The sequence below is a fragment of the Sinohyriopsis cumingii genome, chromosome 6 (genome assembly GCF_028554795.1).
Source record: "Sinohyriopsis cumingii isolate HCF-2022 chromosome 6, ASM2855479v2, whole genome shotgun sequence".
NCBI lineage: Eukaryota > Metazoa > Mollusca > Bivalvia > Unionida > Unionidae > Sinohyriopsis > Sinohyriopsis cumingii.
This window is the reverse complement of record NC_142966.1, coordinates 40576794-40604531: the sequence shown is the minus strand read 5'-3', so window position 1 is coordinate 40604531 and position 27738 is coordinate 40576794. Positions and strand designations below refer to the sequence as shown.

Below are 27738 nucleotides of genomic sequence, written 5' to 3'. Positions count from 1 at the left end.
ATGCCCACTCGAGAATGTTACGCACAGGTGCCCTTGGAAGATGAAAGGTATGGGGTTGAAGAGGACTTCAACCTAGCTCATAAATCAACAAAACGTCTATTATCATACTATTAACATACAAACATTTTTATTATTTTAAATACATGTCAGCCAGAGTCATTAATACTTTGGTTCTATATATGTATACATAGACACCGGTTGTTTTCAATTTCCGCCAACATAGCATCGAACTCGGCCATGCGTATTGATATTATCCTCAATAGCAAATGAGTAGAGTTTATTAACTGCATTGAGACTTGTTTGTGCAGCATCGATAAATGCTGAATAGACACATATTCACTAATGCAGCGGTGACGAGATTATTTTACCAGATCCGCCACTCACCCCGGTTAATATCGATATTGCTCAAACAATTCCGATTGGTGTGTTACACCTAAACCAACGGTGTCCGTAAATATTACCTACAACCACAACAATACGTTTGTATTTCACGAGTAGATCGGTTCTCTTGTTGATTTCATCACGCCGATGTTTTTCCGCTTCGAGCATTTTCTCGCGTTGTTCATATTGAGGATCTTAAATATTAAAAATATAAGTACTATAAGTAAATGGTCGACAGGCTTGCCTTGGTCAGGTGCAACACGCACGATCACGTTTATTCAATTAGTTAGTTTGACTGGTACAACTGTTATACGATTATAGAAAATCTCCTCTAGGGTGATTATATCTCTGGCGACTGTGCGTTCCTGGTACCTGGCAATACGTTCATACAGAACCATACTGATAGCACTTGTGAATGATGTCAGAAATAGTCATCTTCCGCAAAGTACTGTTACACCAAAATTGCAACCTTGTTGAATAACAGTTCAGATTTTTCTTTTCTTAGTTGAGACAATGTAGTTTAATATCATGAACGAGGTACAAAACCGGAGTGGACTTACTGACGAATTGCACTTCACACCATTGTAAAAATATTTTTTTTTAGTGTATTCAGACCTAGCCGTAAGGTCAATGATTGAGCGTGTTCACTTGTTGATGCTACTAGTACATCATATTGGTTGGGGCTGTCGATTTCTAATAGGCTTTCAGTACACAGCTTTAGTCAGATATTCGTCGTCACGTGGAAAAAAACACCAACAATATTATCATCCGTTGTCAGCCAGTTCAACACCCCGTTAAAATGTCTTGCAAGCACATCATCGCTATCAGATTTAATTAATTATATTTAATGATAAATATAATCTAATAACAAACAGCCAGGACGGTTACGTTCCAATCCTAATAAATGTCCAGTCCTTACGTAAACAACGTTGTCTATGCATAATTTTCCAGCGTCACTAACGTTCCGCAAACAGCTCATTAACATAATTACTTCTTCAGGTTTAAGGCAGGAAAATTCCTGGTGTAGGTTTACGCAAGGAAAACAATGGCGCTTTTTTATCTTTGAACTGAATCAAACAAAAACATTGCAGTATTTTGTCCAAAATGATTCTATTGATGATCAGCATGTAAAATATATTGGGAAATGGTCATAATAGGTAGGGATGGACAGGTACCCGATTTGGCCATAATGACCGGCCGTGCTATGTACTATCCGAAAATACAGGGCTCGACCGGGTTCTTTGATGAAATTTATCCCCCCGGCCAACTTCGTCATTCTCTGCGTCGGTAATAAAATACCAACATCGAACAAATAGTTATATTGTTGAAAAACTTGTGGGTTAGAACCAGAGCAGACATCTTTCAAACTTTCCTTACCCATCGATCCCTAATTGTAACACTGGTAAATCTGGACTGTAACCCAGTTCTAGTAACCGATAGGAGGTTTGAAAACACTTAATCAGCCGAGTTTGGCCTGTCTTGAAATATTGTAGACTCAGGTAGGGGTCAATATAAGGACGTGACTCTCACATAAGTTATGTTTGATAGTTTTATACTAATTTGCTTATATTTTTTCAGCAATGTTCAAGATATCATACTTTCGTACAAGAGGATCATACAAATGGAGTAAGCGTGTAATTAAATATTAATGTTAGTAGTTTACAGTCCAAGATTGTTTTTGCCATTTCCTGGGCAATTTCAGCTTTTAAAGACAAGAAATTGTTTGATAACAGTGTTCTGTGTCTTTTACTGTGAATTTTAATTAGATGTAATATAATCGTTTTCTTTAATTAAAACAAAAACATAAAAAACCTTCGTAGAATATCTGAGTTTGCTATATAAAGATAAATATAGATATATAAGAAGATTATTGGAAAGGAAAGTGAGAAACAGATACTGAAAAAGGTCTTAATTGAGATGACAAGATATCATAATGGAAATTAAAAATACAGAGGGATTGATATACAAGAACTGTTAGTTTTAATGCTTTCTGTTAGTTTATGACCATAGAGTCGTTACAGTTTAGGAAGCTTGAATGGTATTTGCACAGAATCAGCAAAGAGGAAGGTGATATATCAATTTGACTAATATTTCATCAGACCTATCCCCGAACAATATAAGAAAGACTCTGAAGATGATTGGGGAAAATGTCACATAGAACTTATTGGAATGTGCGACATCCACTGACTAGTAATGATGACAAAAGTAATGGGATGATGTATGATTTGGTTACAACAATCAATGCATTGTTATTACAGATTGTGTAGGACATTTCATTTCTCAGATGTACATACAAGACAGAATGATATCACTGCGGAAATCTGACGATATGTTTCGACACATAATAATGCATATTTCGTGTACTTTTACAATTAGAAGAGTTAAAACGTGTATAAAAATTCAAATATAAGAATCAATAAATTGTAATATACTGATACATCATAAAGGGATTTGTTTCTTATTTTGTAAAACTCCGTTCTAATCAAGGCCAGAATTTAACAAGGACAACATGTGATATTAGTAGACGAACACATTTGTGTTGTAATGATCGGTAACAGTTATACAATATCTAACACGATACATGGTTCTTTTTCCTGCCCAAGACGTAACTTAATAACACCCTGTTGCAAACAGTAGCTGCGTTTGTGCTACGGCTAAGTAATGAAAATGCTCTTTTAATGCTTAGTTTTCAATTCACAGAGCATATAAGACATGAATTTGTAAGAGAGTAACATAAAAAGAGTCAGTGCGAATGATGACTTGTTCCAAGGCAGCATGAAAACCCTTGGCGGGCCCCATGAAAGCCCTTGACCGGCTGCATGCGGCCCGCGGGCCGTAGTTCGCCCACCCCTGATCTAATATGATGTAACGATTATGTGGTTCTACTTAAATCAAAAGAAGACCTCATCCAAGTGATGGAGCCACGATGATTTTACCATATGTTGCACAAGTTATTTATAATTGAAAAAACAGCGTGAAAGATCCGATATTGAAATTACCTAGAGGCAATATGTTGTCAAGTTTTCTAAATTTAGAAAAGAATTTACTCTGGTTCTACAGGATGAAAACTCTGGAGGAAAAGTCCATATCTGGTTGAAAACTTAAGATTCTGAAAGTTAAGAATGATAAAGACCTCTTAATAAGTAAATTGTCGCAGAATAGAAACCGAGTGGGTCTTTGGACTAAATGAATAAGACAAACACAATGTGAGAAAGATGGAAATTTATGAATGAATTAATAAAGAAAAATATATGATGTAAAAATACAATGATTCTCTCGCGCTCTTAACATACGATTTACTCAAATCACTCTACACAACATTCACACATTCAAAAGAAACCAAAAATATTAAATCAATATGAGGTACAGATCCAAGAAACCTCATGGACTGCAGATACGTTTCAAACAGCATTTTACACTACAAGAGAGATTCACATAATCTCGAATATGAACTCCTATTAAGATTCAAAATAATCTTATGAACACAACGGAGATTCAAAATAATCTTATTAACACAAATAAGATTCAAAATAATCTTATGAACATAAACATGCAATTGGAACAACAATTGAACCAAACGTATGCTTCTAGACCCTTTGTACAGTCGCACGATTCCTTGGGTTAGCCCACATTCTTATCGGCCGCTCGCAACCTTTATGGATCTACCACGTGTACAGTCATACGTATACACACGTACAGAAAGCATACAACCCTCTTTTAAATTTGCTACGTCTTCGTCCGTGGCACAGACATACGTACATACATACATACGTATCGACAGCACGCAGCCTTAAATACTCTGGAAACTCCAGACAGCTCTAAACAACTTTAGACAGCTTCAGACAGCTCTAGTCATATTCACAGTCTCAATCACAGCGACAGACACAATCAGAATCATGGCCACAATCACAGCGACAGACACAATCAGCGCTATGGCTGGAGAACAATAGAGAGCGTACACTCCTTGACGTGATCCAAAAAGACCAGTCGTCGGTTTTAGAAATTGATCTTACTTAGATCTATAGGAGAGTGAGCAGAAGTCAGGGTAAAATACCCGTGCATATCATGTTATTAATGTTAGTTCGTCACAGGTAATTCTGGCTAGGTACATGTTAATACAGTCGCTTACCTGGAAAAACACGTATTTACCCTAGATAACGTTGTACGCATGTAAAACGAGAAATAGTCAAATAGTTCTAAGGCAAAACCAAGTTATTTCTTTGCCAAATTATGTGACATAAATATATGCCAATTTTGTTAATGTTTTCACCTCGATATAGAAAAACGTTCAAGAAAAGTCATTTGACTTACGTTTAAACATTTATTTCTTATTAACATACTTTTGTTGCTGAAACAATTTTTAAAATTGTTTAATTACCCATCAACGTTTCACAATCATACATACATACAAAGAGAGAGAGAGAGAGAGAGAGAGAGAGAGAGAGAGAGAGAGATAGTCCAATGCATTTTGATAGAAGGTCTTATATTAGACTATCTATGCTTAACAAAAATATCCTAATACAGAGTGAGAGAGAGAGAGACTCTCATTAATGTGCATAAAGATGAAAAAAAAACAATTATCAAATATACGCAGTGTAACCGTACAACGTTGGTTTGATAACAGCCCACTGCAAAAATACATTGTTAAGCATTATCAAGAAAGAATTAAGAAACAGACAATATACGAGCTAACTATCTTGAGATATTATGAAAACAATTTAACCATGTAAATGTAATTTCACACTCACATCACACACATACACACACACACACACACACACACACACACACTCATATATATATATATATATATATATATTGTTATGCATATCTAATTCAATTATTTGTTCGTTTGTTTTAAATGTTTTGTTCCATTTCATGTTATAATAATGTAACATTGTTTACTGGATTTGATATGTCCAGGATACAGATCAGTTCTGCCTATTTTTTTATTTTTTGATATAAATAACTATAACAGAAACATTGTATATAGTCCCTGGCCTTGTTTTAAAATCAGTGGCAGTTTTTGGCAAACAACTTTTGTTGCATTTAGTTTTTATAATTTCTCAGCGTAAGAATTATGAAGCTGGACCAAGGGCATACCTATAATTATCATGCAACAAACTTCTAATTTTTTAGAAGGTTGAACTCTTGACCCACCATCCGGGAACCTATTTTGAGTTTTAGTTAGTATCATAACTGATGTTATGATAATAATTATTTACGAGTGCCTTAACACTTGAGACGTCAAGTTGTTTGGTCTTGTGTCCATTTTGGGGCTCGAAATTTAAAATCCGGAATAATGTTTTCTGTGATTCAACAAGAGACGGTTGACACAACCGTACAATGGTGACTATTACAGACGTCATCGCCTTCCATCTTGGATTTTCTGCGAGATTTGAACTGTGATTCACTTAGAACCTTTCATTGATAGGACTTGTGTTTTGTAATTCTTAGATTTTTCGGATTTAACTCGTAAAACCGTAAGTTCGTTTTTCTCTTTTCCACGTTTGATTCTAGGGAAATAAATTATTTGTTTAAATTTTACAAAGTTTGTTGTCTTCATCCTTTTCTGTTACTTAATTGAAGGCATAATATATATATGTATGTATGTATGTATGTATATATATATATATAATGTTCGACAAAGTCAGCGGGGAACATGAGGGTCTATATTAAGTAGAAGAGAGTTCCTTTCATAGAAGAGGCCGAACATGACATTGAAACTGAAGGTCCCGAAAGAAAATATGACAGAAGGAGCGTGGAATTAAACGTTCAAGTACACTATCGAATGAAGGTGTTTCCATGAGTGCATGGATTGTCTATATAATTCTGTTGCAGCTGTAATTAATTACATTGTCTTCGAGCGTCAGTACATTTGTTTGGTGAATTACATATGACATGTACCATTTTGCTACTGCATGAACTGGTTACTAAACCATTCATTAGACATACAATCGCCTTGCATATTTGCAAAAGAAGCAATCTTTACCAGGAGAATACTGAATACAGAAATAAAATATGTGTAAATAATTAACCTTTAAATACTCTTCGAAAATTCGTGTTGAGCACATAAGTTGAACATTCATATTTTTGTTTTAAACTATTATATTTTCTCTTAATTTTTAAGATATTTTTAAGACCTGACCACATATAGATTCAACCGGAAGTTGGTCCTGTAAACAACGAATTCATTGATCAGAGATATTCATAGATTAATTTTCTTCGTTTGGAAGTTGTGTTTTAGCAACATTTTGTACCGGTTAATAAGGAATAAGCGTCACTCTGAGAGCATTTAGGGAATCACCATGTGAAAGCCTTCTCGCTGAAGCAAACGCACATTCTTAAAAAATGTTTTCCATGCAGTATGCCTTCAAGTTCAGATGAAAGCCCTCGTTTTTATGTTGTATTTCAACCCACATACAAAACATTATTCCAAATAAATCAAATGTCTTACCTTCCTTTGGCATCATAATATCATCCTGGATTGACAATACAAAGATGTATCTTTCATAACTCCAGAAGACGTCCATCTTCGAATCACCTCTCTGGCTATGTAAACAACGAGAGGAATATTCTAAGCTACATGATCAAACAAATCTGAGACAAAACCTTCCATCTTCCATAACTCTTATTAGGAACTCCTTGCCGAATTTTAGGATGTCGAAACGGTTGTTGCAGCTTTCGTTACTGGAAATCACATAACAAAAGTTCACTTATCGAAATGTTACAAATAAGCAAACATATTTTAAACTGCATTAATACTACTACTACTACTACTACTACTACTACTACTACTACTACTACTACTACTACTACTACTACTACTACTAATAATAATAATAATAATAAGAATGATGATGATGATGATAATAATAATAAGAAGATGAAGAAGAAGAAGAAAATAATTTTAAAATATTTATTTATAGAGGGTAAATGTAAGTTAAATACAACTTATATCTCTTGAGACCCTCAATAAAAATTTGTTATGTGGATATATACATATATAGATGAATGCATGCATGCACGCATGCATACATACATGCACACATACCTACACACACACACACACACACACACACACACACACGCACGCACGCACACACACATACATACATACATACATACATACATGCATACATACATACATACATACATACATACATACATACATACATACATTGTTTATTTACCAATGAGTTAACACCATAATAGACTTTGAACGACCTTGAAGGCCTAATTTACAAAGGAAAAGAGATAAGTGGGTGGGTGGAAGGAATATACCAGTTAATCACAATGCATTTGTTTGCCATTGAGTAATGTTAAACTTTATTAATATCTGATATTCTGATTTATTAAGATTAATATGTGTCACAGTGACTGACACAAAATCTTTTACATCTGAATGGCCCACAGGTCCATTTATCAACATTGGTATCAGTCAGAGGTTTCTAGCTTTGTCCGTAAGGTTATGTGAGCTGGTATGGCATGGCTCTGCATCCGTACATCTACAGCTGCATGTTAACGCTCTGAAGTTCAATCAAATTTTATTGATGCTGTAAAGCATCAAAACCTCTGACAAGTTCAAAGATGAGCGAGATCATAGATATTACTGAGGTGATCTTGTATCGGATTGGTTATCCTTTTTACCTTTCTAGATCTAATTCTAATCATGCATGAATTATATGCTGATGTCTTTAAGACCTTAAATAACATCAATACTGAGATCCACTCATATTAATAAGGTGACTAGACATTTTTGGTTATTTCTATCCAATTTTGTTTAGGTTTAAAATATGGTCATATATCTTTAATATCTTGGGTGGGCTCAATAAAGAGCAAGATACATGTACATGACTTAGGTAACGTGCATCAGATTGGCTGACCTTGTTACAACTTTGGAGGCTAGTTTATGATCCATTTTTGATGAACCTTGGAATATATACGTCAATGTAATATTTGTGTGACTTAATTTAAAAGTGAACAAGACAGTTGCTCATCAATAGTGAAGATTTTGACCCAGCTAAATTTTAATACAATCTAGAAGGATTGTTGATCATGTTTATACTACTACTACTACTACTACTACTACTACTACTACTATAATAATAATGATAATAAATATTTTATTTATAGAGGGTAAATCTGAGTTAATTACAACTAATCTCCCCTGAGATCCTCAACAAAGAATGTGATATGTGGCTATATTCACACTTGCATGCATATCACTGAGGTAACTTGCATCGGATTGGCTGACCTTGTTACCACTTTGGAGGCCGTTTTATGATCCCGTTTTGATGAACCATGCAATATATGCTTATATTCTTAAGTTCTTTGATGTATGCATTAATGAGAGTGATCGATGCACACATATGAGGTCATCTTGTACCGCAATTGGCTGAACTTCTTGCCATATTGGAAACTAAATTTCTGATCAAGTTTTGGTAACACTTGGAATATGTGCTTATCTCACCAATATTTTGGACCAGTTTCATAAGGAGAGTGAGTCAATGTATTAGTGAGCTGTTTCTACTTCAGACTGGCTGAGCTTGTTGCCATTCTATAAGTCGTCTTTCTGATCCAATGTTCATTAAACTTTAAATATGTGGTTATGTCATCATGATCTTGCATGAGTTTGATAATGAGCAAGATCCATCCATATTTGCAATGTAATCTTGCATCTTGTTGGCTGAGTTTATTATCCTTATAGAAGCCATGATTCTAATATAGTTTTGATCAAACTTAGAATACATGCTTATGCCATGAAAATCTTGGACACCTGCAAGAGAGATCCACATATATGAATGAGTGATTGTTCATCTGTTTGGTACAGCTTATTACCGCTTTGGAACCCCTAATTTAGATCTGATTTTAATAGGACTTCAAATATTGCTTATATGATGAACAGTTCACAGGAATTTGATAATGTGAAGGATCCATGAGTATTATTTAGACGATCTTTAATGTGATTAGCTGAGCATGTTAGCATTTTAGAGTCTATTTCGGACATAGTTTTGATCAAAGATTGCAAATTCGGCTTATGTCATTGAAATATTGGATGAATACACATATTATCAGGACTCATGAATGAGGTGACTTTGCAGATGATTGGCAAATAACATATATCATCAAGCTATATAATATATATGAGAAAGATATATGCATATTAATAAGGTGATCTTTATTATGATTGGCTGAGTGTCTTACCACTTGAGAGATTATTTCTGGCTCTGTGTGTTCACCAAACTTGGTAAATGGGCTAAAACCATCAAGGTCTTGTTCTCTTTGTATTATGAGGAACACTTGGGCAATTTATGAGCCATTTTTGTATCATATTTGGACTGAATATTTCTTATCACTCGAATGACTATTTGGTATAGGATTTTGATCAAACTTGTTACATAGGCCGACGTCATAAAGATATTGGTTGAGTATTATTATAAGTGAAATTCATTCATATTGATGATGTCATCTTGCATCTAATTACCTAAACTTGTTAAGATTCATCAACTATATTTGTGATTATATTTCAATCAAAATGTTAAATAGTCTTATGTTATGAAGATGTTTGATGCTTTTGATATGTCCATACTAATGAGTAATCGTATAACTGATTGGCTAAGGTTATTGACAGACTGGAGTCAGAATTCCGTTCAGATTTTGCTCAAATTTATGTGTACATTTTATTTATCATTGTCGCAGACAGGTTCTGTAATCAGCAATATCTGTGAATATTATTTGGGTATCTAGTATCCAATTGGCTGAGTTTGCTGTCTCTCTAGGTTCAGAGACTATGGCTATAGTCTTGGTTTCTAAAAACTTGGTTCATGGATTTATATCAAGATTGTTATGACTTTGATTATGAGAAGAGTCTGTACATATTAAATATGCATTTACCTTTACAAATTATTTAATTGATAAATAGTATAATAAATAAATTCAACATGAAAACACATTCAAAAGGGTTTTGACAATACAGTTAAAAGTTTATACAAGACAATACAAATCAACTTTGTGAAATGGTGAACTGTTAAGTCACGTAAGCAAGGTGAGCAATATGAAGTCCACTTGGTTCTCGTGTTCATGCTTTGTTTGATACAGGTAGATAACAAAGCTCTACATGCCTCACCATTCACGGCTGATATCTTACCTGTGGTATCCAAGCACCATAACCCTTCAAGTCAGTTTATTGAAGATTTGAATGACATTTTTCATTTCTGTCTGTATTTCTATCCATATGCGTGACATTATCAGACTGGTTCCCTTGCTTCCTAAGAGAATCGACCAGACTTTGTAACAGAACATCATCAGAATCATTCTTTTGTCTGATATGGTTATGTGTAATGATAAATGCATCATCTTTCCATTTTATTACAGATTTATTTTGTTCTGAGTCAAGGGAAAGAATTCATTTGTTATGACTTATAAATACGTCTCAGTCCGGCAACCTTGCTGTATCTTTATGCCATGCATATCAAAAGCATTCTTTCTGCTGTCTCAGAACAAATCATAAATGCAGTTTTGTGGGTGTTTTGTATCACCACTCCAGCCTTATGATATACACTGAAGCGCAAGCTTGCAGGCAAATTGCATAGTTTGGCCACATTGCTACAGAACAGATAACAAGGAAAAGGTTAATACACTGAAAAGTACCTTATCTTGGTACCACTTGAAATCACTGTTATTGACATTAAATTTCTTTTTGGGATCATACATTGGTTAATTATTACATTGTTATTTATTTTTCAGAATTAATTTGTGGAGGATGAATGTACACGGTACTCTACCAGAAGATCTGAAACGCCGAGGGGTAATTTGATATATAATTTTTCAATAAGCATCTGTTTATTTTAGACTCTTGATACTTTGCAATTTTCTTGATACATTTTATCGTCTTAGCATTAGAGCTCTGACACATCATTCATAGGAGTTGGCGATAAATATAATATATATTTTCTTTGTTTCAGTAAACCCTTCTTTGTGAAATTGATCAGAATATGTTTAACTTTTTCTCTTTGTCTAGTTTCACAGTAATTATTTCAATTCTTGTTTGGTATATATTTGACATTATTTGACAAACTATCTTAGTGGTCATTTCCTAAAAGTGAGTGTCATTGGTGAATATTTTAATTTGCATATCAGACTTTTCTTTCCAATTCATGACTGAAGAACCCTTTCAACGATGAAACTAAAATGATATACTTGTCCGTTATTAATAGAAAGAGTCTCAGGTACCACACTGCCCGGGGTTGTGTCTACATGGTCATGGTCGTGGGTCAGTATTTTGTGGGGTATATCTTCATGGTCGTGGTCTTTGGTCATTATTTTGGGATGTTATATATTCAGGGTTGTGGTCATGGGTCATTATTTTGGGGGGTTATATCTTCAGGTCATGGTCATTGGTCATTATTGTTGGGAGTTATATCTTCAGGTTTGTGGTCATGGGTCAGTATTTTGGGGGTTATATCTTCATGGTCATGGTCATGGGTCAGTATTTAGTTTTAAATTTTGAATACTCTTTCCTGAACTCTGAGACACATGTATTATTATTAGCAGATGGGTCAGATACCATATTTGAGATTCTGCATTTTTACAAGGTCAAGGTCAAGGGTCAGTATTATAAGTTTTCCTTGATATTTTCCAGCCTGTCATATTAGATCCATTTGAGACTAAGGGATGAAATTTATTCTATTTTTTTGTTGTACTACACTGGAAGATCTGTCTTTAAGGTCAAGGATACATGCCAATATTTTGGGTTTCAGTAATATTTGTCCCTCAAGTCAATAACTTATGATCTGTTTAAGATAATTGAATTAAATCTACTACACTTGAATATTGTCACTTGAGGTTTTTGTTGCATTTCACATATGACGATGTGCATGTACTCAAAATATTTGTTTTATTGAATGTGCACACTTGGAAAGCATTGTTTCATGAGAACTCAGGGAGATTACTTCAGCATCAAGCCTTCAGAAATGCACCCTGCATAATATAACATTTTTATTTAACTGTTGATATAAATTAAATAAGAATATCAGAAAGAAACTAAATAGTAAGAAAACTTATTTCATCAAAATGCCTTTGTCCATTCCAGAAAGCAGGTAGATACAGGTTAATGCAGGTGGATGCTTGAAATGCTGCTGATTATTATAACAGAAAATTTCAAAGGTTTCTGCAGTTGATGCCATTTCCTGACATTTGCTAATATGTGAACTTTGGTCCATTTTTGAAAGGGATTATAGGAAATGGCTGGGTGGAAAATTACTGATTCCTTTCAAGTTAAGTTAGTGCTTGTGTGAATGTGTAGGTATGGGAAAGATAAAGTGGAGTTACTTGCCAAACAGCGGATGATAATTCTGATATGATGTCAGATGTTCTGTTAGTTGAATTCATAAAAGAAGAAACCAGATCTTGACACAAAGTTTCAGCAATCTTGTCTGTTACATGACATATTATTATAACACAGCACCAAGATGGGATGATGTGGGTTTGAACCCCAGCCTAGTTGTACCAAAGACTTATAAAAATGGTACTAGCACCTGCCTCACTTGGCACTCAGCACTAACAGATTGGTGTTAGGAATTGTTGGCCTGATGTCAGGATAATGTGACTGGGTGGGACTTGATGCTACATGTCTGCAGCATGATGCCCCAGTGCAAGACATCACTATAAGCTGCCACGCGGCAGACATCGTAGCAGTATGACTAAAATTGTAAAGATACATTAAAATTTAAATCACCCAAACACAATTATGATGGGGGTATATTGTATAATATGTATATAAATTAAGTGGAAAATAACCCTTTTTAGCTGAAAATAGGCGATTTAATAGTATAATGTTAGGTGACTTTTGAAATTAGCTAAGCTATCAAGATGGCAGACTGTTAAAGGGGTTATCAGCACAAAATACTATCCATACACATAAAGAACAAAGGAAGCTCAGAAACAGTCAACAGATTAATACTTATACAACTAGAGCTGACTTCTTTGTAGGACTTTGGTTTCGGTATAGAGTCAAAGAAAGTTGATTTGTCGTGAGAAGTGTGTTTGGTAAATAATGCACTGTGTTGATTGCCCCCCCCCCCCCCCCAACTTTTTCTTCTCCTACTCTCTCATTGTTTTGGCCACAAGCAGAAAGATCCCACTTCAGACAAAATCCTGACAGTATATCTGCATTCGGAGTTCTATCTTCAAGGATGAAGAAAGCGTACATGTCTATATTTGTGGCTGCTTTTCTTTCCATTTTATATCTTCAGATCTGTTCACTGTCCAGCGGTAAACCATAGTCAACATACATTTCTCTATTTGATAACACCTTATGTAAAATAGGCAATTATATATCTTCAAGGTCAAGGTTACTGGTCAAATTCTTTCCTCAGTGTCAGTACTTTTAATTCAATGTTCTTTGAAATAGTTACATGAAAAGTTATAAAAGTATCTCTACAGCTCTGTGCAAATGGTCACATCCAGATTTCTTCATTTTGTAAGCATTTATTGAATTTGTCTTATTTCAAATTTTGAAAGGAGGAATATATTTTTTACAGCTCTACAGTCAGAATGTGTTACCAGGATACCACTTCAGAGATGATGCCCTGCTTTTGTACAAGGCTATCAACAACTATGTTTCCAAATATGTTCGCCTGTATTATGGTGAGTTGGCTAGACCTCACTTGGCTTGAAAATATAAAATGTATCTTATGACAGATTTTGATGAAACTGCACAGTTTTATATAAAATTCTAGGTAAGATATATAGTATCTTGCTTTCTGAGTAAGATTTTGATTTGCCAGATTGTCAGATGTCAGATGTCAGACAAGGGATTTTCCAGCATTGCTTATCAGTTGCAAGTCATACTAACATATAAGATGAGCCCAACTGCAAAGATTGCATGGACCAGATCTGCAGTTGTATAATGCACTGGCAGATTTGGGTCTGTGCAGTGTGTGAGGAGTAAGCAGTAAAACATAAAACACAGATAATGATCTGCAGGTGCATTATGATATGGTAGATTAGGGTCTTTGTTGTTTGCAGTCTGACTCGGCTTACAAGTAAGTATACATTGTTATATATGAGTTTGACCTTGGAAGAGAATTTTCTATCATACATGAATTTACAGCAGTGATGAATAGATATAACCATTCTGTGTTTAGTAAGGTTAGTGTTATTTGGTGTTCTATAAGAACAGTCTTCCTGTGTGGGCTAAAAGTGAAGAGCAGAAGGTAGCAAAAGTTTCATTGTTGAGAGAGAGGTAGCTTTCCATAAGCAATGCATGCAAATTTTGTTTCACCCACAGAAAAGCCTGCCAGCTGTGACATGTTAATTTTGTTTCACCCACAGAAAAGCCTGCCAGCTGTGACATGTTAATTTTGTTTCACCCACAGAAAAGCCTGCCACCTGTAACATGTTACAGCTAGGAGAACATAGGTATTCAATTTATTTTTTAATGAGATACTCCTGTCATGTATTTAGACCCATGTATTCATGAATATGGATTAAAGTAAACACTTTCTATGGCCAGGTGGTTCGTATTTACTAATCTTTGAAGAGCACAGTTTAAAAATTGGAAAATGCAATGCTGAGCTAACTTGTTGTGAACATGTGTCCATCATATTGAAAATTATCCAGTGTGGCAGGCTGTTTAGTGGAGCCTGTTGGTCTCCTTTGCTAACAATGCCTAATGCCATAATTACCATTGGTCTACCATGTTAACACTACCTAATGTCATCATTATTGTTGACCTCTTGTGCTACAATGCTTATTTCCATAATTAATGTTTGTCTCCCATCTTAGCAGTGCCTAATGCAATCATCATTGTTGGTCTCCTTTGCTAACAGTGTCTAATGCCATAACTAATGTTTATCTCCCATCTTAGCAGTGCCTGATGCCATAATTATTGTTAGTCTGCTGTGCTAACAGTGCCTAATGCCATTCTTACTATTGATCTCCCATGTTAACAACACCTTAGTTGCCATCATTACTGAACACAGGCTGTTGACACACAAATCATAATCTTCCTTCTCTCATTGTTATAAAGTCCATCTCAGGTAGTTTGCTGTTTGGCATTTTATTCATGCAGTTTGTTACAGTAAAGTTGTAAAATGTATTTTTGCCCTTTGAATGTATTTATACATTATCTTGGGTGGTTTGATAATCAGCATTAATTCAAGCACTTGTATTACACCAAGGGAGATAATTCAGATCAGTGTACTTTCATATAGAATTTGTTCTGATTCTAAACTAAGTTAGGTAAGCTTCATACCTGCCTATTAAAACAAGAATAAAATCTTGTTCTTAGCCTTTTGACCAGTCACCCACATAGTGTTGACATTATAAGGAACTGAATGTGTTTGCTTTGTGCATGTCCAGCATGTCCAGTGCTTGACCATGTCTAAACCATAAACTTTTTATATGCAACATAGTTTGTCTCTTAATGCATTCCATAAGGTAAGCAAGGCCAATTACTTGGTTGCCTGTATGGTCCCCAGTTTGTAGTGATCATTCAGTCGGATGCTATTTGCCCTGACATTGTTGTTAGAGATCATGGGTTGAAACCTTTTTACTTTGACCTTTTGTTAGACTGTCGATGTGTTCTTGTCAGATTTAATACAGTAAAACAATGATACTCATAATGTTTCACCTTTGAAGTCCATATGACTTTGTAGTGTAAGCATTTGTTGAAAGCTCTTAAGAACATGCCTTGTGATACCATCCTTCTTTTATCTGCATGGTGTCTGCCAAAACGGGTAGTAGAAACAGAGATTGTCTTATATCACCCAATTAATCCATACATTAAGAATCTGGTATGAATGACATGTGGTCTCCCAGAACAGTGGCTATCGAGTTTGAGCATAACTGTATTCCTTCATAAATAAATAAGCATATATAAATTGTCATTTTATGTCAAATCTCCTTCTTATGCAGATACACCAGAGAAAATAACAGGAGACTGGGAGCTACAGAGCTGGAGGGAAGAAATGACCAAGCCACGGGAGCAGGGAGGATGTGGTCTGGAGGTAAATTAGTACTGTGCTTCTGAATATTAGCTGCTTACATTTGCAATAATCTGGAACCCCATTGTATGGTAACTTAATGTTGTTAACAGACACTGTAACCTGTAAGTGAACACACAATGCATGTAATGGGCACTTTGAACTGTAACCACATTGTTATCTCTACTAAACTTAGACCAACTTGGCTAACTTGAAAATCATGTTATTTTTTACTTTGTCTGAGTAGAAAATTGGTACTTGCATGAGAATTTCATTTTTATAACATTTGATGATGACAAGCTGACTTCTGTGCACGAATTCTATCCTTTGCTCTTGTGATACATGTTTTAAGTTTTACTTTCATTTATATTGTACATCACTTGTACTGCAAGAAAGGAAGATAATTAATAATAATATCAGCCATTAGAATGGGAATGATCATAGGAATGGAAACACTAATTATAATATTAAACAAATCATTCACAAATTAAGAAAAGCTTGTTTGTTAAAATCAGAACACTAAATCACATAAATAAAGCTGTAATCCGATGCTCATAATGTCATTCATCTTTGCAGAATTGTGCAGTTTATATATCATGGTTTATGCAGTAAATTTATTTTATTTGAAGTTATGATGATATCCCAATGAAATGGAGAAAATATTAAAATCTTGATTCTTGTGTAAATTCATAATAGTTGAGAGTAAAGAATTTTACAGTCACAAATTGGTAAAGGGTTACCACATTATTGCAATTTATTCTGCCAGGTTTGTGCCATTGGCTTGTTTGTAATAATCTGAAATGCCTTACAATTTATTATTGCACAAATGCATGCATCGTTTGCCCTTCATTTCCATGCCTCGACGCCCCGAGTGGCCGAGTGGTCTAAAACGCTCACCGTTACAGATTACTGCCATCTCACCTCTGTCTGTGTGGGTTCGAGTCCAAGGCTCGGCTAGCGTGGGTACGTGGGAAAGCCTGGCAGTAGCTTCTCGTTGGTCGGTGGTTCTTCCCTGGGTTTTCCAGGGTTTTTCCTCCACCATTAATACTGGTGTTAAACCCTAGAACAACAACAACATCATCATTTCCATGCCTCCATAGAGGCAGAATTATAGAGGATTTCTCATGTCCAGTAGCCGTTTCACCCATCACAAAATCTTTAGAATGCAACTAGTTCAGTTCTCTTTGGATTTTGTCATGCAACATTGTAAATCAACCGTTCTCTGTAATTTTTATTAGACTTAATTTACCTTTTAGTGTCTTACAGCTGAATGCAGTTTATGACAGAATCTTACAAATGCAAAGAGTCTGAATTTTTCATGGATCACTGTGAGAGTTAAATAAATGTTTGGTCGTAATCGGAAGATCAGAATTTAGACATTATTCACTGTGATTTTGGTATTTTTTTATTTGATTGCCACATTCTTGCTTGGAACTGGATATGTTATAGAGCAGAATCTTGTGCATGCAACTAGTTACAGTTTTCAATGGATGGCTATAGAACTTGAACAATTGTAAAATGTTATGGCCATCATCTAAAGATGTTGCATATTGATGAATCAACATCTTCCTACAATTGCTGTTAGAGTTAATGCCCTTTTGTCTGACAAAATCTTGTGAAGACTAGAAGTCTCCTAGTTTTAGATGGATAGCTATGAAAATTGGTGTATAATGTGAGTATTATTTGAAGATGTTCATAATGACACATCACTGTATATCTTTGATTGTTTGGAAGAAGATTTGCCATTTTTGACTGTACATAACTGAATGATGTGAATGCAAACTACACATTGTGTTGTAGTTTTTAGTGGATTGCTACCAAACTTGATACATATTATGGGTATCATCAACAATTTTAATGGTGACCAATTATTGTAATTGAACTATTTTTGGAAGAGTTACTGGACTTTGTCGATTCAAGTCACTGATGGATTCAGTATATGACAGAAATTCATGAACTCAGCTAGTCATGAAAGTTTTGATTTGGATTTCTGCTTACTTGGTACATATTATAATTATCATGATATGTATATATAGACAAACCATTATATTCCTGTCATTTTGTTAGAATTATTGCCTTTTATTGATTTGAAGCAGGGCCATTTTGAGTTATAGATTGGTGCTATTTATGATATAATCTTGTGACATAAATTAGTCTTAAAGTTAAAGATGGATTTCAGTTATATTTATTCTTTAGATGCAAATATTTACCAACCATTTTGTTAGAGTTATTGCCCTTTATTGATTTGCAGATAGTGGAATGTATGACAATATTTTTGCTGTAATTGCAGTAGCTGAAGGGGGGTTATTACTTTGTTTCTATACATCTGTATGTCTTTCGCAAATCAAGTTTAACATTACAACACCCAAATTATTTAACTTGGAGTTATGAAACATACATTATCATGGTAACAGGTGGATGACTTAATTTGATTTCAGGCCATTACAGCACTGTTTCATCTGTTTACATATTTTTCATTGTTGATGTTTAGACTTAAACATTGTGAACATTTGAAGTGGGCAAAACACAATTAGGTTTATCTGTATTCGTTTGTAGATGATCTAATTAGAAATTTCAGACTGTTGCTGCAATTTTCTTATGTTATAACTATTTTAAAGTTTTTCGGACATTAGTATTTGCAAAATAAATTTGTGAGCATAATTTTGAAAAAAATCATGATAGTTCAAACAATGTAATTTTTTTTATCAATTTTGTAACAGATGGCCAGATTGGCTTTCCATGCCATTATAGCTATGTTTTTGTTTTAAATTGTTCTACAGTTTGGAATATTTGGGATTTGGTTTTGCTTTGGTCTGCAGTTTCATTGAAGTTGAGCTATGGGGCATATGTGTTTTACAAATGCAAATAAAATTTATTCATGATGGCCATTCTCCATTTTAGTGTGTTCCTGAAGAGAACGGCAAGTTTACAAGAGTTGAACAACTTATCTTGACCTTGACCTCTATCATATATACATGCAGTGTTGCTCATGCCTCCACCAACTTTCCCCAGTACGATGAGTATGCCTACCCACCAAATCATCCTGCCCTGATGAGAGGAAAACCTCCATCTTCTAAGGTATGCATTCTTAATTATTGAATAAGCATCAAAATGGAGAATTTCTTTTAGCATGGAAAAAGAAGTTGTGAAATGCTTGGGGCAGTGTCTTGCATACATAATCATAAACTTGTAAGAAAAAAGTACTTTTGGCTTGGAACACCTGCTGAACTCCATTGCAACATCCGTACGTTTACTACATTCATTGTGATTAGTACATCAGTCTCGGAGGTTGAGTGTTCAAACCCCAGCTGACTTGTAAAGAAATGGCCCTCAGGTTAGTATTAGGACTGGTTGGCCTGGTGTCAGGATAATGTGACTGAGTGGGACATGATGCAACATGTCTGCAGCATGATGCCCCAGTGCTAGACATCACTATAAACTGCCACACTGTTGACATAGTAGCGATATGACTGGAAAATTGTTAAAGCTACATTAAAATCCAAATCTCTCTCTCTCACACACCCACACACATACTTGGTAGTTGAGATTTATGTACTTGAAGTGAGACTGACTTTAAGATCATAATAAAATTTTAATTTGGATACAGCTTAAATGCATTCCATAACCATTATTAAATGCATTCCATAACCATTATTATTTTAGCTTTTGCAAATGAATGTGGCATACAGATGGCTTATGGCTGAAATCAGTTTATACATGTAGTCACATATATGTTGTTTGCACTTGATTCTGACTACTCTGTAACTAAGCTTCATATCAACAGTGAAAAATTTTTTTTTAAACGAAACATATTGGTGGGAAATTATTTAGATGCTGCCCTGTGTGAAACACTTGAGACATTTTATAGACGTTTGTGCATAAATATAGTTGGATTAATTTAAATTGCATGATTTACATTGTTGACCATATGAATCAAATTAAACCTTCACTGAATGTAAGTGTGTACTGTAGTAATAAGATCAGATGTTATATAACCTAAATTTCTTACTCCTAGAGGAGCCTCTGGCAAACCAGAAGTTATTTAACCTACATTTCTACTACTGTAGGAGACTGTGATTGAACAGAAACCTACATTACGTACTCCTGTAGGAGCCCCATGGCAGCAGGATGTTATATAATGTATGTTTTTTACTCCTGTAGGATGCACTGACAGAGCAGGATGTAATCAACAATCTGCCAGATAAACCCACCACATTGGACATGATGGTTGTCACCAAGATCCTCAGCAGTCGTGGAACAAAAAGTCTTGGAGACTTTGAAGTCCAGTACATATTTGAACCCCAGGCGAAGAAAGTTGTTGAAGAGTAAGAACTGAGGAAAATTTAGAATTGACAAATTTCATAGTGACAATCTTGTATTTTTTCTGTTTTTCACTTCCTCCATAGAATTATTAATAAGAACAATTAATGGGGTTTGAATGTTGCAAAAATATGTAAAAGAGAAAAATTAGACCCTTAAAGTGTCACTAAAGATCAGCTGTTGTTGTTGTTGTTGTTATGGGGTTTAAAGCCATTTTTCAGCACAAGATAGGCTATACATTGCAGCCAGTATTAATGGTGGAGAAAGAACCTGGGAAAACCCCGGAAAGAACCACCGACCCATGAGAAGCTACCAGCAAGCTTTCTCACATATCCACATTGGCCGAGCCCGAGACTCTAACCCACACAGACATAGGTGAGATGGCAGTGATCCAAGATTGAGACCACTTTGACCACTTGGTCATTTGGGGCTCCCACTAAAGATAAGAGAATAAAAATAATCCAAGAACAGTTGGATAAATAATGTATGGCCTATTTCCTATGCTGCTCATTTGTTTGTAAAAGTTGCAGTGCTGTAACTGTTAACCATATAATCCAATCTCAAAATTATGACTGTAAATGGACACCCAGATGACAAACATATCAGCATTTAATCATTTTAGTTAGGCTATTGGTTGATACTAAAAGGAACAAATCAAGTTAACTGTCATAAAATGTTTGACAAAAATGTCGACTGTATATATGAGATTTTACAAACGTGAATAGTTAATAGTTCCATTTATATCACCATCGTGACATTTTCGATTTATGAGAAACATTCTGTGGGTAGTCCTTCTGATTTAATTTTTGAATGATATTTTCAGGTTATATTCAGCTATGCATAATGTTTACCCGCTACAAGAACATCCCATACGTATGAAACCTATATATGGCTTATATGTCACATATATTAATTACGTTTAAAGGGCTTATTAGCGGTTATAAGTGATTATAAGTAATTACTTACTTTAATTTTAGTAACTTATAAGTAGCTTATAAGTGAAGGATTAGGATTATATATCCGTGTAGGCCTTTCATATGCAAATTAGGCATTTTGTTTATTAATCAAGTATAATATACTTGAAACGTGAGACTTAACTTACTGTACTTATAGGTAACTTATAAGTAACATGTAGGTGAAATAGACATTTTACTTACTAATGAAGTATACTTCACTTGTAAGTAAGATGCAAGTCATTCACATACTCTACGTGTACTTGAGGTACATGTGAATTCCAGCAATAAATTTGGGGGTTTTTGAACCCATGACCCCACCCCAAGAGGAAGTCACTTCCTAATATAAATATGAGTCACCAATTTGATAGAATGCCTAAACGTTTTGACCATTTACAAATCTCATTCATTTCCATTTAAATGACTGAATTTATCGAATGATTGCTGTTGCACTGAATCATTACATTTCAAGCAGCTTGCTCATTTATTGAAAGTTTATCTGAAAGAAAAAAAGTGATAACTGTAAATTTAATTTATTCTGCAAGTAATAAATAATATATTTAATTCAAACATACATTTCGGTCAAAATACATCATCATCAACTAGGCCCTTACAACCAAGTTGAAAAGCAGGTTTCCACTCACTGGTAGCAGTGTAGTGTTATTTTGCAGTCCAGTGGCCACTTTGCGTAGGCAGATACATGAATACTGTCCCAAATTCAGTTGTCAGCATGTGAACCCAAGGATATCTGGGTATACTGCGTTACGCTTGAAAGCACAAAGAGTGCACAACTAAATGTAACATAGTTACATAGATGAAGACCACCATTGTTTAAATTCCAGAAATAGAAAAGAAACTGTGTCCATATCTAAATTATGATGGCTTTTACCTCATGGGCTCTGGATTTTTCCTGTAGAAACAGTTTTTTGATGTCAAACAATCTTTAAGTATCCAAACATAATTTTTAAATTTTTTTTATATGTCATTAGAATGAACACAGGTAAATGTTTGGTGCCATATAATATTGTTTTAAATAAATTTTTGGATATAAAAGAATTCCTTGTTTACAAGGTGTGTCTGCAATGTGATTATGGCCCCCATTATGCAATTTAAACACAGACACATATGTACACACATATTTGTACAGACATGTGCACACACACATGTACACACATGAACACACATATGTATACACACATGTGCACACAAAAATAAATGTACACATATGTGCACACACATATGTACACATGTACACACACATGTGCACGTGTACACACACATATGTACACACATGTACGCATGTTACTTTATTCTACATAAGATCCATCAAAGTTAAAGTTTTATTTTAATGTTTTATTTTGAAAATATATTTTAAGATAAAAATTATGAAATTCTTTTTGTTTTTGCTGACACACCTCATTGAAAATGCTAAATCTGGTAGAAAGCTTAATAAAAGAAATTAGAGCACCTTTGTTCCGAATGAGTTGCATATTGCTGTGAACCTTGGACTGGAGACTGATTTGTAGTAAAGTGTTAATTGGAAAATGATCATCTGATCAAGGCTTATACCATCCATAGATGTCTTATATGTGTCATGTTGGTGTAGCATGTATTAATGATGTTTTCACTTGCAGTACTGTACATGTAATTGTAATGACTAATATTTTGTTGACTTCATTGCATATGCAAAATATAAGTAACTTGTAAGTGATCTGTAAGTCAAGCAGATGTCACTTGTAAGTCAGACTTATCTGGAAGGGCACATTATACAGTAGACTTGTTTTCACTTACACTATAGTTACATAGACTAATGGGGGCTTTTGAGTGGCTGACTGGTCTAAAGCACTCTCCGTTATGCATCACTGCCATCTCACCTCTGTCTGTGTGGGTTTGAGTCTAGGATTCAGCTAATGTAGGTATGTGAGAAAGCATGCCAGTAGCTTCTTGTGGGTCGGTGGTTTTTCCCGGGGTTTTCCTGGGTTCTTCCTCCACCATTAATACTGGCTGCCATGCATAACCTATCGTGTGCTGAAAAATGGTGTTAAACCCCACAACAACAGCAACATAGGCTAACAATTTCACTTCATGACTTATGCAGAATATAAGTACGTTATAAGTGACCTATAAGTCTGATGTAAGTCGTTTATATATATATATATATATATATATATATATATATATATATATATATATATATATATATATATATATATATATATATATATATATATATATATGTATATATATATATATATATGTGTATATATATATGTATATATATGTATATATATATGTATATATATATGTATGTATATATATATATATATATATATATATATATATATATATATATATATATGTATATATATATGTATATGAGGTAAGTCGTTTATATATATATATATATATATATATATATATATATATATATATATATATATATGTATGTATATATATATGTATATATATATATGTATAGATATGTATATATATGTATATATATGTATATATATATATATATATATATATATATATATATATATATATATATATATATATATATATATATATATACTTGACTCTAAAATAGCAAAATCAGATATGTAATGTGGATTATATTTGGAAGATAGTGCAATTTGGTCTCGAGAATAAGTTTATTTCATCAATACATACAGTTGAAAAGTACAAATGCACAAAAATGAACTTGATTGCCAACCTTATGTTATATATTTTCAAGTGTTTCTTTATTTTAGGTTTCGGCTGGAACTGGCAGATATCACTAAAACAATCAAAGAGAGGAACAAAACAAGAAGCCCACCTTATCCATTCCTGGATCCGGAAATTGTGCCAAACTATATCAGCATTTGAGAAAACTTTTTTCACTTCAAGTTCTTTTCCATTTGGTTTATCTATGTACAGTCTTATTTTTAACATGTTGCAAACTTCCATATTTACATGTATTACATAAACTGGCTTGTTACAGGCATGCACCACAAAATGGATTACCTCCCTTTAATAGGATAATGAAATTTATACAGTACTAAAAATTTGTGAGCCAGTGCCAGCTGGATAATATCATGCTCTTTATGAACTTTACAATACTAAATTTAGATACAAAGACTTTGTATAAAATAAACTTTTATGATTCATTCTTACAAGTGATGGTGTTAAAAGAGCAGTGACTTCTAAATGGTAACTTTGGTGCAGATGTCACAATACAAGTGCCATAATAATATATCTAAACTGACTTGCCACATTTAGTCTGGTTCCTTATTGCTTTGGTTTTAATCAGATTTTAATGCCACCTTAGGGGACATCCAGACATGGTTGTTACAGACAAATCCAGAAGGTATATTGGACTATGTTTTTAATGATCATAATAACAAAACAGGATTATCTGGGAGCCAGATTATCTGAAAGCTTACGAGTCAAGCTTTAAGAAATGTTCCAAAGAAAGTTAAGCTAATTAATTTAATTAATTAGATTTTTATTATAATCCATCCCAAATTACTGTATATGTAAAAAGCCAGTTTTGTTTGGAATGGAAACATTGATCTCAAGCTCATATTTCAAAGTAGCATAACTTTCTTGCCAGATTTTCTTTTGTATCATTGGTTTTGGATCATTCACAAAATCATAATAGTAAATGGTCTTTACAATTATTTTAAAAGACTGAACTGTACTGTTTATTCTCACTTTTACATTGTGTCCAGATGAAAACAACATAGATGCAGGTCTGCCATTGCATAATGTGCTGGTGGATCAGGGTCATTGTTTGTTCTATTGATTCATCACAAAATGCATGTACCCAGATCTGCAATGGTGGTGTATGTGATGGCAGATCTGGATCTAAGCAGTTTGTAATTTGATCTAACTTGTAAGAGAGCATATACAGTACTTGAAATACTTTTTGTTTTTGAGGGTGGTAGTGGGGTTTGGTAAAATTTTGTTTTGGAATTAGGTATAAAAGTGATTTTGTGGAACAACCTATGTTATAAATTATCATGATTGGAATAATTCCTGCATATGCTTCAATAAATGTACTCCACAGTTTTGGTAAAAACTCTTAAAAAAATTATCTGTTTTTAAGTGCATGTAACTTGATCCTTGCTTGCAGCATGGAATGGAAGAAGCTGCTAAAAATTCACATGGAACATCCGGGCGTACTTGAAACTTACCAACATATCTTGCACAGTGTCTTGTTGCCACTTTTTTGGCTAAATGAGTCTATGATAAACCATATAGGTGTTTTAGTTTCTGCTTTGGAATTATGGGACACTTCTGAAGGAGGAGTAGGCACAGGACAAAGTTGTTTGCTCTACAACACTTACAGTGTTGAGAAAGTTAACATGCATTTCTTTCATCTACATGGATTGTCATTTATTCTTTTTTATCACTCTAAGGACGACCATGTGCAAAGATTGATTATGTGTGTTTAGGAAATGTACTTGAAATAGCACGACATACAAAAAGAAACTATATGCTGACCTTCTTGTAATTTACATCCAAAATAATAGAAAAATGAAAATAGTCATGTAGAGCTGGCAGTCTTTTGAGAGATGCACATCCACTGTAATTCCTGGCTGTGTATTAACACAGATAAATCCCCATCAATGAGATGTCTTTCAACCTCCACTTTTTTACAGCAAGGATTTCCAGTGGAGAAATCTGAGGAATTGTTTTTCTTTAAATTTTGAACTTGGTGCAAAAGAGTGAAACTCTAGAGCAGTCATGAGACAAATTTGAATAATTGCACAAATTCCTTTTCACCTTTTGAGTGCACTGCATATGATTCGCAGAAGAAAATGGTGTATTAAAATTGATGCTTTGTATTGCTGTAAGCTAAATATGCCTGTTTTGCCCTTATTTGTACAAAATGCTTTGCAGCAGTATGTGTGAAATGTACCTTTGGAAAACCTACAATTTAAAGGATAACAAAACTAAATTCAACTTCAAGTTTTAGAATAATTTAGCTTAATTTACCCTACAAAACCCAGCTCAGTGAAAGGTCCAAATGATGAAAATTAGAGAGGATTAAATCTCCCAGATGATCTGCATATTTCTTTTAAATATCATCAATTACCAGCTTGAAAAAAGCAGGGAATACAATTTCATTAAATTTTAAAGTTGTACAAATGAGCAAAACTTTAGAGTGGAGCCTTATTGGGTGCAGCCAGATTTTGGAAAGAATAAACCTCCAAAGTGGAGAGTTCTTGTCATAGACAAAGAAGGTAACTCTTGTAACTCATGCCCTTTTTAATTATTAGTATTTAATGCATGTCCAGCTGCACACAGCATAGACGCAAATTTGCTGGCCTATATTAGACCTTTAGATTTTGGAGTCAAAAGGTCAAGAACTGTTGTCACTGACTGTATAGCAACATTTTTAAAGCCTGTTGATTTTGGGGTCAAAATGGTGAGGTCAGGGTCACTGACTGAAGGAAGATTTGTTTCTTCTGCACATATACTTTTCACTGGTGTTTATAGAGATTGTACATGTTATGCAAGAAAGAAGCATTTTGAATTTTGGCCAGAAGATCAGAAGTCATAATCAACAACAGAAAAGGAAAATGTTTATTGCAGACTTAAACCACTTTGAGCAAGGTTTGTGAAGGGCTTAACATGTATAGAAGAGGCCTAATGATTTTGCAGTCCAGCAAATGTTTGAGTCACTGTGTCAGAAAGAAAAATATATTTTGTAGAAAAACGTTTGCTCCAGAGTAAGTTAATTGACCAATTTTGTGGATGGCTGGTAGTTCAGGTAATTAGAAACTTGTCTTACTTGTGTCGACATAGAGGACTAATAATTATGCATGGGGTTCAAAGTACTCGTGTTTTGCCATACCCTCCCAATTTTAAAATATTTTATAAAATAATGTTATTAGTCTATTTGCAACTATTTCTTGTTTAAAATACTGTGCATTTTGATGCACATGTTTAATATGTCTATTTATTTGAAGACATTTTATATTGTCTTATGTTTATATTGCATTTTGATGAAATTCAATTTTTTTTTGACATTGTGCAATGTGTAATTCCATATTTCATTCTTCAGATGATGCATATTCTTCATTAAGAGGTTTCATTCCACCAGT

General features: G+C 34.1%; 1 protein-coding gene across 1 annotated transcript; it reads left to right on the top strand.

The window, feature by feature from the left end:
- LOC149796763 (arachidonate 12-lipoxygenase, 12R-type-like) lies at nucleotides 1–26264 on the top strand. Its single transcript, XM_089960640.1, has 7 exons — nucleotides 1–47; nucleotides 11131–11191; nucleotides 13926–14031; nucleotides 16303–16394; nucleotides 19272–19448; nucleotides 20532–20695; nucleotides 24397–26264. Exons 1-7 carry the CDS (start codon nucleotides 1–3, stop codon nucleotides 24509–24511), a joined length of 762 nt encoding a protein of 253 aa, XP_089816766.1. The 3' UTR covers nucleotides 24512–26264.
- The last annotated feature ends 1474 nt before the right edge of the window (nucleotides 26265–27738 follow it).

What these genes read in the sequence shown, in the direction of transcription:
- LOC149796763 (XM_089960640.1), top strand. Translation starts at nt 1, where the DNA reads ATGCCCACTCGAGAATGTTACGCACAGGTGCCCTTGGAAGATGAAAG. An exon ending in ATATGTTCGCCTGTATTATG is followed by an intron (nt 14,032 to 16,302) that starts GTGAGTTGGCTA and finishes CTTCTTATGCAG; the next exon opens with ATACACCAGAGAAAATAACA. An exon ending in GAAAACCTCCATCTTCTAAG is followed by an intron (nt 19,449 to 20,531) that starts GTATGCATTCTT and finishes TTACTCCTGTAG; the next exon opens with GATGCACTGACAGAGCAGGA.